This window comes from Pygocentrus nattereri, chromosome 15 (assembly GCF_015220715.1).
Source record: "Pygocentrus nattereri isolate fPygNat1 chromosome 15, fPygNat1.pri, whole genome shotgun sequence".
In the NCBI taxonomy this organism is placed as follows: domain Eukaryota; kingdom Metazoa; phylum Chordata; class Actinopteri; order Characiformes; family Serrasalmidae; genus Pygocentrus; species Pygocentrus nattereri.
This window is the reverse complement of record NC_051225.1, coordinates 19,886,297-19,900,887: the sequence shown is the minus strand read 5'-3', so window position 1 is coordinate 19,900,887 and position 14,591 is coordinate 19,886,297. Positions and strand designations below refer to the sequence as shown.

General features: G+C 38.7%; 1 protein-coding gene across 3 annotated transcripts in view; it reads right to left on the bottom strand.

Annotated features, from left to right (window-relative positions):
* The window catches only part of si:ch211-51h4.2, a 162,275-nt gene that overhangs the window by 127,928 nt on the left and 19,756 nt on the right, over positions 1 to 14,591 (bottom strand). For all 3 annotated transcript variants that reach the window (XM_037545287.1, XM_017722588.2, XM_037545288.1), the window contains exon 6: positions 9,969 to 10,104. In XM_037545287.1, coding sequence (XP_037401184.1) covers positions 9,969 to 10,104 — 136 coding nt within the window. The remainder of the gene's footprint in view (positions 1 to 9,968; positions 10,105 to 14,591) is intronic.

Genomic DNA, 14,591 nt, shown 5'->3' with positions numbered 1-14,591 from the left:
TGATTAATGCACTAATATACTGTTCATATCACTCATCAATGGGGACTTGGAATGTTGTAAGACATACAATATACAATAGTCAATCTCAGATGATAAAAGGAAAAAAAGCATGGAATCATGCTTGTAAAACACCTCAGCCAAAAAGTACAAGCAGAAATAACCCAAGGAACTTTTTAGTCGAGGCTTAGTCATCTTATGCAGCTGGGAAACAATGTCCTCGAGCTGGAAGGGAATGAAAAAGGCCACTATTTAATTTACAAAAATGAAACTCCTAAAAATAAATGTGACAAAAAGTGTTCAGCAAAACCACAGAAGAAATACTTTTGGTTACCCCAAAGAACCTTTTAAATGATTTTTGCAGTGGAATTTTTGCAGAATCCAAAATTCTTTTCAGTAGTGGAGCTGAACAGTCATGAAACCCTTACTTTTGACTTGTATTTTGTGGTTTTTTATGTATATATTATATATTATGTGCCAAACACAACGCCCAAAATACTTTGTTAATGTGGAAATACTACATCACATGTAACCAGTTCCACTACAAGAACTGCAAGTCATCCCTAACGTACCTAACGTGTTCAGGACATCTTTGAAAAATATGCTGTTAGTGGCTTGCTAATCGGGGCTGGTTCTAGCAGCACACCCTATGGTGTTTGATGTACACCGGAGAAGACTCTTTTGGTATATTTTAGTTAGTTTTAGCCTCACGGACTCAGGCACATACTTTCTGACGTTCACTACACTGAGATTTTAAACCAACTCTGGTCTGTGCACCGTCATATGGGACACAAACAAAGTTTCGGAAAGCAAAACCCTGTTGATCAAGCTAAATGGTAGTCGCAAACAGTTGCATGGACTCCTCATTAACCCTTTCATTTTATAATACTGTCTGAAACTATATGTAGCAAGTAAATGAGCTTGTGCATTTGCTAACTGGTTTCCATTGTGCACATCTGTGGTCACACAAGCGGTCTATTGATTGTTCAACTAGTCAATGAAGCCCAGAGTAAAAAGCTCAATATATCCTGTGAATAATGTTCTAGTGCCCCAAAATGCCATTTTTCAGTGTAAACTGGGCGGTCCTAATTTTGGGTAGCGCTTATGTAAGGACTACCTTTATTGATCACATTACCAAACTTGTGTTCCCCTGTGGTCTCTGTGTTCAAATCAGAAAGTTATCGAGGGAAAGCTAACCACTGAGCGAAAGCTAACCTAGCAAGCATTACTCTGAGCAAGCAGGCAAGCTAGTATGTCTGCCTGCCGTCCATCTGTTTGTTTGCCTGTGCCTGTTCTTTGATCAAAGATGTCACTATATAAAAGCTGAATTAAATTATCAGTGAGTCATGAGTGTGGTCTACAACACCAACTTCATATATACAGAAAGTTTTACTCAGTTCTCTCTATTTGCACGGTTGCTTTTAGTTCTTCTTCAGAGGCACAGCAGACTGGACATGGTGAAAAGAAAGACGTCAATAAAGCATATCCATCACCTAGGGAGTTCTCAGATACATCTGATCAGTAGTTTTAAGCAGTTTTATTATTTTTCTATTTAGTTTTTTTTTCTTCATTTAAACTTTGCTAAATTCTTAATTTAATAATCAATTCAGTAGCATACAACAAATGTTATTTTTTTAAGGTATGTGGTGGGAACATGTTAGAACAGAACTAAAGAAGAAGTATCATCATGCTTCGATTTTTCTGCAGCTGCAAAGGCCTGGGCTTAGAGTGGGCAAGTCAGCTTGCTAAATCACACACAGGACAGTATTGGTACATCTTTGGTGTGTTGTCGTGTGGTGGTAGCAGGGAAGATCCGTCAAGGTCGCTCATCGATTGAGTGCTAAGCCTCTTGAACACAATGAAGAGAAAATCGATCAGATGTGTGTTAGTGAAACCTGTCTAAATGCTGATAACAGCTTCTGTACCTGTGAGCAGGCTGACCCATCTTGTGGAGTAATAAGCCAAAGTTGCCAGTAGTGCATTGGAGACGTTTAGGTAAATGCTTTCTGATGTCCTTTGCTCATTTTTGTTACCCTTGGTTGCACTACAGCAGCGCACTACAGCATGTTTACTGTTCTGAAAACATCAATAAAGAGCCAAACTGGACCGTTCTCCATGCAAACAAGGGCACAAGGGCAAGCATGCTTTTAAAAAGATCTCACTCTGCTGATATTCTGCACAAAATGAATCAATGCTATCCCAAAAGTCTCTGAAAGGCTCAAAAACATGTGCAAGAACAAAGATGGGAAAAGAAAAAAAAAAAAAAAAAAAAAAAAACAGAAGAGAGCTCATTATGCAAATCCCATGTTATAAATAATGCCAACTTTAAAACGAGACCAGCTGATGAATGCGCCATTGGTCATCTGCATGGAATTCACGTGACTGGGCTGGGACATTATTCTAAAGATGGAGAAGAGAAACTGTTGGTTAGGGCAGTGGTGACATTTCACACATAAATAAAGCTCCACTTCCTGGCTGTCTAGAGGGCATGGCGGGATTAAAAACCTACTTAGCACTCAGATCCCACAAGGCTGCGATCTCCACTTGCCCCGTGTAGAATGCAGCACTGATCCGCCTTTTTGCTTTAATTAACCTTTGTGTGGATCGAAACAAAAGAAGAGATCCTTGACTGAAAGCTCTGTCCTTAACTCAGTCAGGACAACCAATGGTGGCATTTTAGGAGCTCTTGTGCCATTTTGTCATGAAATATGATGTTTCATCCATATATGTCACACAGAACTTGAGAAAATATCTGTGTATGGTTATACCTACAGTCTTCCTGTGAGAACGGTGACGTCAAACATTACCCATAATTGACATATCCATGCTCATTTTTAGGATTCCCAGATAGGTATTAATTTAAGTTCTGGCCTATATTTTTCTCTCAGTGGAGAATATTAATTCAAAATGCTATCTAGTCCAGGACTTAACATAATTCCTGTTCAGGAATCTAACCCTTATGCTATGTATATACAGGGAGAGCCACTCAAAAGAGACCCTGAATATTCTGTTGTGACTCCCGTTAGGATGAAGCAACCCGAGCCAAAAAATACACAACGTACTATGACGTATTTGTAACCGACTGCCTTACATGCCATGCTGGAAGTGGTCTCCGTTTTCTGCCAGACACATGAAGTGGTGTGGGGGTCTGCACCCAGAAGTTGCAAACGGAGGTCAAACGTTGCGACGGCTGTCCAGCGCATACCTCAATGCCCCGCCGCAGGGGCATCCTGGCTTGTTCCTTGCTCCTGAGGAGCACATTGCACACTGTTTGGTTCAGACTGAGTAGTAAGAGTTATTACAGAATCTCCCTGTATTATGGCAGCAGATAAATCGATGGCAAACCAGACATTCCAGAACAAAAATTCTGGAACTGCCAGCAGCAATGGCATCGCATAGGTCAGCGGAGCATTTCATTGTGTTAAAATGCTCCCCAAATTTGAAATTAGATTTTTTTGGGAAAAATAACACTACTGCCAGGAGGCATGGAATGGCACTTTGTTAATGGCGACATGTAGCTAGCAGCCTACATATTAGACAATGCAAAGACAGAGTGGTAGAAACATAAACATGCAGATCTTGTCTGTCTAGAAGGTGTGTACATGATTGGAGCGGGGCGGAGTATGTACAGTTCAAAATAGCTTCAAAATTCAGCCAGGAAGGCAAAGAATTCATATAGAACAGGAAATGATTACACGGCATCAATACCGTCCTCTATCTTGAATTTTCATTCATCTTCTGCATGAGCGTTTATTGGTTGCAAAAGCTGAAATGGTTTGAACTTTTTGGATGCTCAATGATACGTCTTTTCACTGCACACGTTTCTAATCCGACAGAGCTGACGCAGCATCTTCATTTAAATACTTGGGAGGGCTGCGTTTCTAATGCTGTGTCAGCTTCTGCGCTGTGTAAGCATCCTACGAGTGTTGCTGTTAATTTCAACTGATATTGATTGGATTTACAGTGCAGTTTTGTAACCAGCCATGGTCACCTGTGCAGTTTTAGGGGCTGTACTGTTTTCCTCCAAAAGGGAGAAACCTTATCTGCTAGTGAACTGCACACATAAGTAGAAAAGAAAATATAATGGAGTAGGCAACCAGTGTTTGGGGAACACCTGGAATTTATGTTTGCTTCAACTCTTCTCAGCAAAGCTATTGTTTCCCAGGCTGATGAGGTGTTTTTTATGTTGGGTATTCTTCTGCTGGACTTAATGGACATTGGCTAACTATTTTGCTATATTTTTCAACTTCCTGGGTCTTCCCAGGCCAAGTCAATACTGTTCATCTTGCACCACACCATTGCCAACTACTGACTAACAGTGAGACTGTACAATACATTTTTGCTGTGGGGTTGGAATCTGGACCAAACACTCAACATCTGCAAATGTGTAAATAGTGTTGGACATGGGTAGATGTGTACTAAATTGTACTTATTTGTTAATATACTTGGAGCACTGCATTTCAAATGCATTTTTTTCCTCTATAAGCTTCTATTGTTTCTGTTTTAGTTCTCAGAACACACAATAAATGGTAGGTAGGCCTCACCCCAAACAAATTTTCTGTGTAGCCTCTAAGCAGTGTGTTACAGTTTGTGGATAAACCTATGATTGCTAAGATGAACAGAGAGTTCACCAGATTTAGCTGTTTTAAATGTTGCTAGCTATTTCATGCCACAGCCTACAACACTACACAACAGGGACGTGCAAAGGTGATTGAAGATGGTGGTGCTAAAGCAGCGTACACAGGATGTATATGACATCATGCTAAATTACTTCCTTTTTTCCATCAGAATTTTGTTGATACTTTGCATCAAACGGAAAGTGTCGCACTCAATTATAATGAGGGACGAGACGACAAAATATACATAGCATACTACACCTCTGATGCACACCCTCTCTTTGCTCCCTCATTCTGCACAAACCTTATGCAAATTAACTAATTAACTAACCAATCAGACTGATATTTGGCACAGTAATCGACTTTATCACGTCCACAGTCATGCAGCGAGATTTAACACAGGAAAGCACAGAGGGTGAGAGGTACAGTTGATAAACCATTACTATTATATTCGATTTTTTTATAGTTATAATACAGCACTAGGCTGCTTTTTGGGTTCAATACTGGAGGGACGGAATGCAGAAAACACTCGACAAGTCACTTGTCCATTGCAGGGCAGACACACAGAAAGGACTCTGGTTGTGCGACGAGCTGCTTCAAAACAATGCATTTGTGGGTGAAGCACATACAAGTCAATTAGTTTAGTGTAATGTGAAAACAAATTTAACTTCGAAAGTAAACCCAAGACTTTTGAATTAATTACTATAAGTACTGAATGTGACATGTTTTAATTGGCAAGTCCATCCAGCTGAACTGACTGAGCCCACAGAGCTATGAATGTACATTCTCAGCTGTAGCCTTTGTTCTTCTCTGTTGTTTGCCTCTGGAGTCATGGATGTCAGTGAATGTACAGACCCACTAAATGCCAATGAAAGAAGAGCAAGCAATCCAAATGCTTAAAAAAAGAAGGGCATTGTACATGCCCTGCAGCAGCTATAGACACTAGCTTCCCTAGACAATAACAAATTACCTCAGTTCCTGCTGTGTTCTGGAACAGTGGACCAGACTTTTTTTCTCTAAAGCCATTATGGCTTATGATCAAAATTTCCTTTTTTAAGAAACAGCAAAGAACAGTCATGCTTCTGTGTCAGCTTCAATAACTGTGATTACATCATGCTTTAGAAGTCTTTATTGGGTTCTCTTTAGGGTATTTTTCATCTTGAATTGTTAAGACACATTGTTCACGCCGCACTACACATGTATTTCTAAACAGTTAATTATAAAAACACACAAGCTCAAAACATGTGATTTATTTGTTATAAATATATATATATATAAAAAAATGGTGTCCAACACTTTCTCTTACAATGCTGAAACCTAGGAGAGAACACAAGATCAATCAAAACACACAAATTCAACACCTGAACCTGCTTCTTCAGTGGCATCTTGACAAAGCCTATTGACTTTTATTTCACAAGAATATGTTTGCAGGACTGCAGGGATTTGCTCAACCTCAACACGGATTCTCTTTGTGGTTATTTTCACCTTGACAAAAGAAGGCTATACAGTAATAAACCACTAGAGTAAACTATGAGCCATTCAGTTATTTGACAAGGGACAAAATATAACTACATCGACCAAACAAAACCGTCTCCATGTATATCCTCTCGAGTTTGTGAGATCGTCCACACAGAGCTTGAAAAAAGGAGGTCTAACCAGCATTTCTTTGTGTCTTCTTGTACAGTAGCTTTTAAAGCCTGGTCTACAGGGAATGGGTGTGTTGTACCACAGTGATCTGATATCACACAATCCTTAAAAATGAACTCTGAATGGAAACAACAACTCTACAGTGAGTTCATTCACTACGCTGCAATTTAAAGCTACATATTGTGGCAAGGAAACAGCAGCATAGTGCCTGAGAGGGTGCCACTTATTAGGAAGGCACAATTAGAATAAATGCACTGAAAAATTCAAAAAGGTGTGAGATAAGCTGACCAGAAGAATGATTCTTAAATTGGGGGGGACCATTCAGATCATCTGGCTGACACATAAGGAGGAATAGGGTAATGTATTTTATATGGCAGAAGACCTACCAAAGGACAGTAGACAGTGTCTTTGATATGAATTCCCACGTTTATATCACACCACTGGTGCTCTCCAAAGTAGTGTCACTCTCAGATGCTCCACCCACAGTGGTACAGACTTTCTGCCTATTGCATGTTAAGTTGTCTACAATTATCAGGATTTTGTCAGTAGCATTTTATTGGCTATTCCCAGTGACTCTATTCATGCATATGGCATGACAGTGAATTGGATTATGCCTATAAATGTCATGGCATTACTTCTTAAAAAGGTATTCAACATTTTTTTTTCTGTTTTTGGGCATTTTCTAATGCCCAAAGTTTTGCTTTGTGGTTAAAGGACCTTGAGGCTTTTACTGTATGCAAACAGCTACAATAGTCCAACAGTTAACAGATAAAAACAGACCACCAAAGATCATAAATAAGGATATATAAATAGTCAGGATAAAGTCTGTCAGTGATCTTGTAAAATATAGCTGCACAAACTTATTAAAGCAATAAGATGTGAGAGCCTGTGTGATCTTACCAAATAAAAGGCTGATGCTAGGCATGAATACAATGTTAAGTTGCTTCCGCACTGAACAGAGAAAACCGCTGTGCTTATATTTTCAACGGCGCAGGCATGGATTTCTGTAGGGCAGAACTCAGAGATAACTGAGGCAGAAACAGAGTCTGCCGCAGCAAATGCACTTGATGCACTTTAACCAAGTCTGCAGTATGTGTGCCCTGAAAAGTTGGTTTTATCCACAAGCTCTGTCCACTTTTGTGCTGCGCATACTATTAGTGGTGTAAAAGCAGCTTAAATCCTCTTCCTCAAATTCAAATCACTGTAATATAGACTCATTTACAGCATTTGGCTGATGCTCTTATCCAGAGCGACTTACAATTTGATCATTTTTACACAGGCGAAGGCAGTGTTAGGAGTCTTGCCCAAGGACTCTTATTCGTATAGTGTAGGGTGTTTACCCAGGTGGGGATTGAACCCCAGTCTACAGCGTAGAAGGCAGAGGTGTTAACCACTACACTATCCAACCACTCCAGAGGCTCAAGAGGCTTGCTTTAATTAAATGTAGGCGAAATATATAATAGAGTATAAAATACAAGGTTCAACAAAATCATTCAATACAAAATGATTTCATGAACAATGGTGATGACTAAAATGGTACTGTTGATGCCTTAGTACTTCACCATGGGGTCAAACGTATATGAGGAACTTTGAAGGGATTTTGATGATTTTCCATAATCAGTTGTAAAATGAATTCAACATGAGTATACCATGATAAAAAAAATATATTTCCAAAGGAAAATCATCTTTATAACCTTGCAAAGAGAATGATATTTAAAATTTAAAAGAAATAACAATTTAAAGAAACCAACACAACCACTAAGAATGCTAGGAAGCTGATTTTAACTAGATTCACCTCAGTAACTAAGAATTATTCAAGAAATAGTCAATTACTATATTTAACTGGGTAAATCTATGTATAACTGAATAAAAAGAAGGTGACCATTTGGGAACGTTCAGGGCCTTTAGCTGTACACGAAGAGGGACACTGAGGTTGTGTGTGAATGTGAGAACCTATTAAAATGACAAAAATCGATAAAAAGAAACAAATATTGTCTTTCTTATTTTTTAATTTTATAGTCTATTTTACTTTTAAAATTCAATTTCAAGACGTGGGAAAAAAAAAACACTAGCCAAAGTCATTTCATGGGTGGGGTCTGAGTTCTAAAGGTATTTTGGTTTGAATAACCAGTGCTCTTAGCAATGCGAAGAGGACCAGAAAGTGGACAGAGTTTCCTTAAAAGTCTACTTACATTGTGAACACAAAAAGCACTAAAGTCACTTGCATCTGGTTCCCTTTCAGGTCCACTTTAATAGAATGTTATGATGGTTTATTTAAACACTTCAGTTCATGTAAAAATAAACAAAAAAAACAATGCGAAATCACCCTTAAAATCAAGTAGGTGAGATGCTCTCACATATTTGCTGCTACATAACACTTTTCCTCTTCTGGTGTGTTTTGTTGTTGCCCTGTTTTGAACAGGAAAATAACAGTTTGTGCTTGGTCATTTAGCATGCTACCTAGATGGCCAATTCCTGTAAAAGTAAGTGGTTCTACACCGCGTTGAGTGACAAAGTGGTGGGGGTAGATGATCAGGTAAACAGTATAGTCCAATTTCTTGGTTTAGATTAAGGCCTGGAAATCTGATTAAGAAATCTCATAAAGAGCTGGATTACAGCTCAGTAATCAGGTTTCTCAGTGCATATTTATCCTTACTCTGATTTCTTTCATTTTTTTCAGTCTACACATTAGCTAAAACAGCCAGCACCATTCAATACAGCGCTCACAAAAAATTGTGTTTTGTTTTGAAAAATTCTGGAACCTAGTGGTCCTTTTGCAGTTCAGTTAATTCTCCTCCAAGTGCACAGAGCTATCAAATGACCTCGCACACGTGGTTTGAAAACATGCGGTGGCTGGCTTTATTTGGCCATAAGGAAGCATACACTAGCCTTTACCCTTCGGTATCGCGAGACTGGATGAGACCTAGCTAATAGGCAGAACTGGAAAGAACTAAATTGGGGAGAAAAAAAAAATTGTTGATAGAAGTTCAGTGAAATTACCTCTTTCTGCAGTTCTCATGGCCGTTCCACCAGCAGAATGGAAATCAAATCATCTGATATTTTGAGTAATATAATCTCATTTATAATAAAATTATAATTCTAATTTTAAGCCACTGGCCACTACAGACATTTGCAGGGCCATGCAAAGACATTTTCATGTACAGATGCCCAAGAGAAAAAACATGGACAAACAAAAATGTAAATTTACTTTATACAAAAGATTTACTGTATACACACATTTACTATATACAAACAATTTTCAGCACTGCGGTGATATTTGTCTTATTGAAGTTACTGAGAACCACAGATGGTCTGTACTCAACCAGACGGGCCCTCTGAAGTGCAATGAATCTCACAGAATACAAGCAAACATACAAACTACTCCCAGGGTGAGTCTCAATAAAACAGATATTGAAGAATGTCAGAGGCAATACACGGTTATTACACATCACCAACCAAAATGGTACCTGTAATAAGTTTGATGGCAAAGGACAAGAGTTGAGCTCCCTTCAAGGGTGCATCTGTGCATGTGCATAGATATTTGGGAACACTTGACCAGCCAAATCCTGCCCTCTTTGCAGCTCCACCTTGTAGACAATATTCAGCCTGCTAAACGTGATTGAGTGAGCGAGTGACTCACAATCCAGGTCTATGAGATGCATCACATCATAACAACAACAACAAAAAAGGAAATTAAAAGTTACTTACAACTGAGAGAGCAGCACCAGATCAAAGGCTTGGCTGCAACGTTTGCTCAGGAAGAGCATGCCCAGCATGTGCAAGTTGGGCTGCAGCTCCTCTTGCAGCTTCAGTGCTGTGGCATCCTTCTGCAGCAGGCCTGTGTCTGAAATCACAAGACAAAGAGTGCAGCTTGAAATGATGTGGCTCTTCTTCTTTTGGTAGCCCCCTTTTGACAGCCATTGCTGGTGACTGGTATATTTCAGACAATAACCACACAGAATGGATGGGCCATGCAGCAAAACATCTCAATATGGCCCTCGCACACACCACGGATGAGCGGGCCATCTCTCAGATTCGTGCATCACTCTTCATCCAGTGCTGCAGCCACGTCCTCGCCAGCGTGCAACTTTTTATACAGTAAATAATGAATTGGAGGGGAGATAAGTGTAAGGAATGGAGAGAACACGGTGAGGAGAGATGAATATGGACAGTGATAACAGAGGGAGTTCTATCAAGACAGCGGGAATAATTCATACTCCAGCACTCCTCAGTACAGTAGAGTGCAGTGAGGCATGGAAGGCCATAAAGAACGGAACCTTCAAGCCAACTCGTGCAAACATGCATCTACATTCACATCCATGCGTGTAGATACTCAACCTTTCTAAAGTTTGGAATCACTTGACACATAAAATGTATTATTTTATTTTTATTTTATTGCAGGTCTGTACTCAGACAGGGCAAGGGCACACAGAACCTGAATAAAATTTTATTTAATGTACAGCATACATACAGTGTCTTTCCCAAGGCAGTCTAAAAATATTCATGTTTTTGGCCAAGGGAGGAATTGAACTCCAGTCTCCAGTGTACAGGGCTTTGATGTTATCCTCTACACCAGTGATTCCCAAAATATTTACAGTGTGATACACCCTCAGACATTGAAGCTACTGCTATATAACACCCTCACTCACACACGTGCACATTGCCATGATTCATATCACCCCTGTCAGAACCAACTGATGCCAGTGCATTTTGCTACATGCAAGTTAACACTGCATGCATTTACATACATTTATTAATCTGATAACTGCAGAAAATCAGATTTTGTCAGAAATCTATACGTTTACATGCACTTGGGTAATCAGAAAAAACAAACTCTAGATCTACAGGAGGTAGACTCATGGGTTCCGGCTTTGCAACTGACCAATAAACTTGACTGAAAAAACCATGATGGAAATTAAATGATGGAAAATAAAACTCAAACATTATACTGTGGCCTTTTTATAAACATCAAGTATGAATAAAGATAATATGAATATATACAATATACTAGATGAACATTAAAATTCTGTCAAGCATGTAGTGGTTTCAGCATCACTGGTGTTCTGTTGCCATGTCGTGGGTGCGGTGTTGTAATGTGCAGACTGAGAAAAATCAGAGTAGATAAACATGCAGTGAGAAACCTGATTACTGAGTTCTAATCCAATTTTCTTTCAGGTTTATTAATCACATTTCTAGGGCTTATTTTAATCTAAGAAATTGGACTATACTGTTTATAATGATCATGATTCACCACTTTTGAAATATCAAGTATTCTAGATTTTAATTTTATTATAAATTCATTCTCAGTGCAAGGCAGCTTTCTTTAATATTAAAGAACCTACAGCTCTGTGTGATATTCTAGATACACCTAAAATAATAATAATAATAATAATAATAATAATAATAATAATAATAATAAGTAAAGTTGCACAACACCAGCAAATCACCATTACAATAATTTCGAATGTATCGGCAACAAAATTGCTTTCACATTATTGAAAACAGTTGTCCAAACTTTTGAACAGTAATTCTAAACATTTCATTGGTTGATATGAAACAGCCATATTAAGAGTAAATCACTGCATACAGAGCCACTGTAACAAGTTCCCAGTAAATCACACGCTCTCATATTGCTCAAGGCCTAAACAGTAAACACTTTCAGAGTAAAAATAACTCCTTCGTTATGGAAAAAAATAAGGGTGGATGGGGGGGGGGGGGGGGGGGGGGGGGGGGGGGTGGTTGGGGGGTTGGTTGCGTATGGAAAAATAGAAAAAAAGAAGAAGAAAAAAAAAAATTCCCCCTGCACTGAGGACCAGGCTGATTGAAATCTAACAGGAAAATGACAAATGTTTTTTCTGAGAATAATAAATACCAGGATTTCAGTATTAGGAACACAACCACCTTTTCTCGATGATCTCTGGAGGGGGAAAAAAAACACTGACACAAAACAGACATTAAAAATAATTTGGTTGACACAAGCACAATCAATATGTTTATATTTAGGCATGGAGAAACGGTACAAAAAAAATAATCCCTCAAAAAAAACCCCACAACACTTCATCTGCCTACCTTTCTAACTTCGTCTAAGAAAGCAGAGACAAGCAGCAGCGTTCAGCAGCCCTTATAGCTTAATTCCTAATGGCATCCTAGTTTGTACCTTTCATTAAATTGACGAATAACTTTCAAAATCACTTGTGTCAGTCAGCCACCAGTCTCTGTAATGATGCTTTGGCGCAGAAATCAGATTGGATACATTTTTTTTTTTTTATACATTAAGACTACTGTACCTCCAATGTAAGAATGACAGGGGAATAGGTGGCACGGGAATGAAGGCTGCATCATTAATTTCTGAGACGGACCCATCTGCTCGGAAAAAAGGGACAGCCAAGTAATTAATATGGAGAGCTGCTCGATCTCAACACCTGTCGTAGGATTACTCCCTATGAGGAGGTGAGGCAAAAAGACGAGGCGGCGAGGAAGCACGATATAACACCATAAGCTTCGTTAAGTAAGCTTGCAGTGCTGAGGTAGAGGAGGAATAATGATAAGGCTCAACACTGTTGCCAACATGGTCAGAGGTTCACCCCCCCATTAAATAACAATTAGAATGGCACCTGTCCAAGCCTCTTCTATTGGACATGTGGCTGCTCTATTCTGCTGAGAAGACATCACTCTGAGAGCTTTCTGAACATCTGGCCTAGCGAACTGGTGATGGCCAATCAGCTAAATCCATCTTCAGGGTAACATATATAGTAATATTTATTTTCCTCCTTTTATTTATAGTCCTAATCCCAGAGTTTTCTGGGAACTGCTTTCAATAAATGAGAGAACACTGAGCAGTAAAAGCAGAAAAAAAGTGTACAGAGAAAACCTGTGCAAGGAAGTGGGATGAAAGCCTGGCACAGCCGGCTGTCAGGTAGTGCCTCGCTGAACATTTGTCATTTATGGACTAATTAAAGAAAGAGGTTAAACCAAAGTCTATGCAGCCTATCACTCAAAAACATGACTACACTTTTGGCTACTGGAATATAATCTGTATTATGAGAAAAGTTCAGCAACACTGAAAGTATGAAATTGGTATAAACAAAAAAGCAATTATCCTCTTTCAATCTAATAGAGTGGAATCAGTATATCAGAGCTTGCTTCATGCGAGTCTGAGCTTGGGGTTCAATGTCGAGTTCAGAATTTTAGTTTAGCCTCATTAGTAGCTGTAGGCACTGTATTGTACACAACTAAACACAACTTCAAACAACAAGCCTTTCTTCATAAAAAAAAGCCTTCAGTCTGAAGGACAGAGTGAAGCGCCACTCTCAGTAAATTCTGTGTACAGACAAATTGCAAAATAACTGCTTGGTCAGACTGTAGTTTGTATAAAGTGTATCCTACCTAGTAAGCACCACAGTTAATCCAGCTGAAAGTTTTGTATGTTTTGAAGGTATTTGACCTGTAACTTCCTAAAAATTCAGCTAATTTAACATGGCTGACAATTTCAGCTAAATCACTGATTCAAGTCAGCAAACTGGTTTAAGTTGTTTTGCCTCTTTCCTTTAAAAACATTGCGCTTACAGCATTTACTTTAGTCAATGACTTGAGACCTCATCTCTGCAGAATTTTGTTACCTCAACATAAAATGCAACTGCAATCAACATCAACATATTTTCCGTTGGTAAAAGAGCTGAAAGATGGATCATTTTTATATTGAAATCGCAGTTTGAAAGTACAATTTTCAAATTGCAGAACTATGCATGTAAACTCTTCCTCTGATTTCTCTCCGATTTCTCAGGCTGCGCATGCACAAAAACAGATGGCAGTACCACAAATAAGCAAGCAGCGTTGCCGCGAGATGGAAACAAAACACTTTGAGCGCCGCTGAAAAAAAACATGACAAAGGATTTCAATATTTTTCATTATCTATTTTAGGTTTATTCACATTTTCAGGGAAAGTCATGCAATGTTTAAAAAAAAGACATGAAGTTTGAGTTTTACGTTACGTTTAAGTCACATCTTCTGTGAGTTACTGTTTGACTCATGTAAACGAGTTTCCCATTATCTGACTACTCAAGTGCATGTAAATGTGTTGATTGGATTTCTAACAAAATCAGATTTTCTGCAGTTATCAGATTTTTAAGTGCATGTAACTGCAATGTTGTCTTAACAAGTTTTAAATAGGAAAAAATAAAACTAATGACACAGAGCTTGTAAGCTGCCTGTAGATGAGTAAGACCAAATGCCCATGTGATGTTACATATACAAAATAACTAACTAGTAGACTGACACATTCAGCATTTAAGCTTCATGCCAGACAAAGTGGAAAAAAAGGTAGGAAATGAT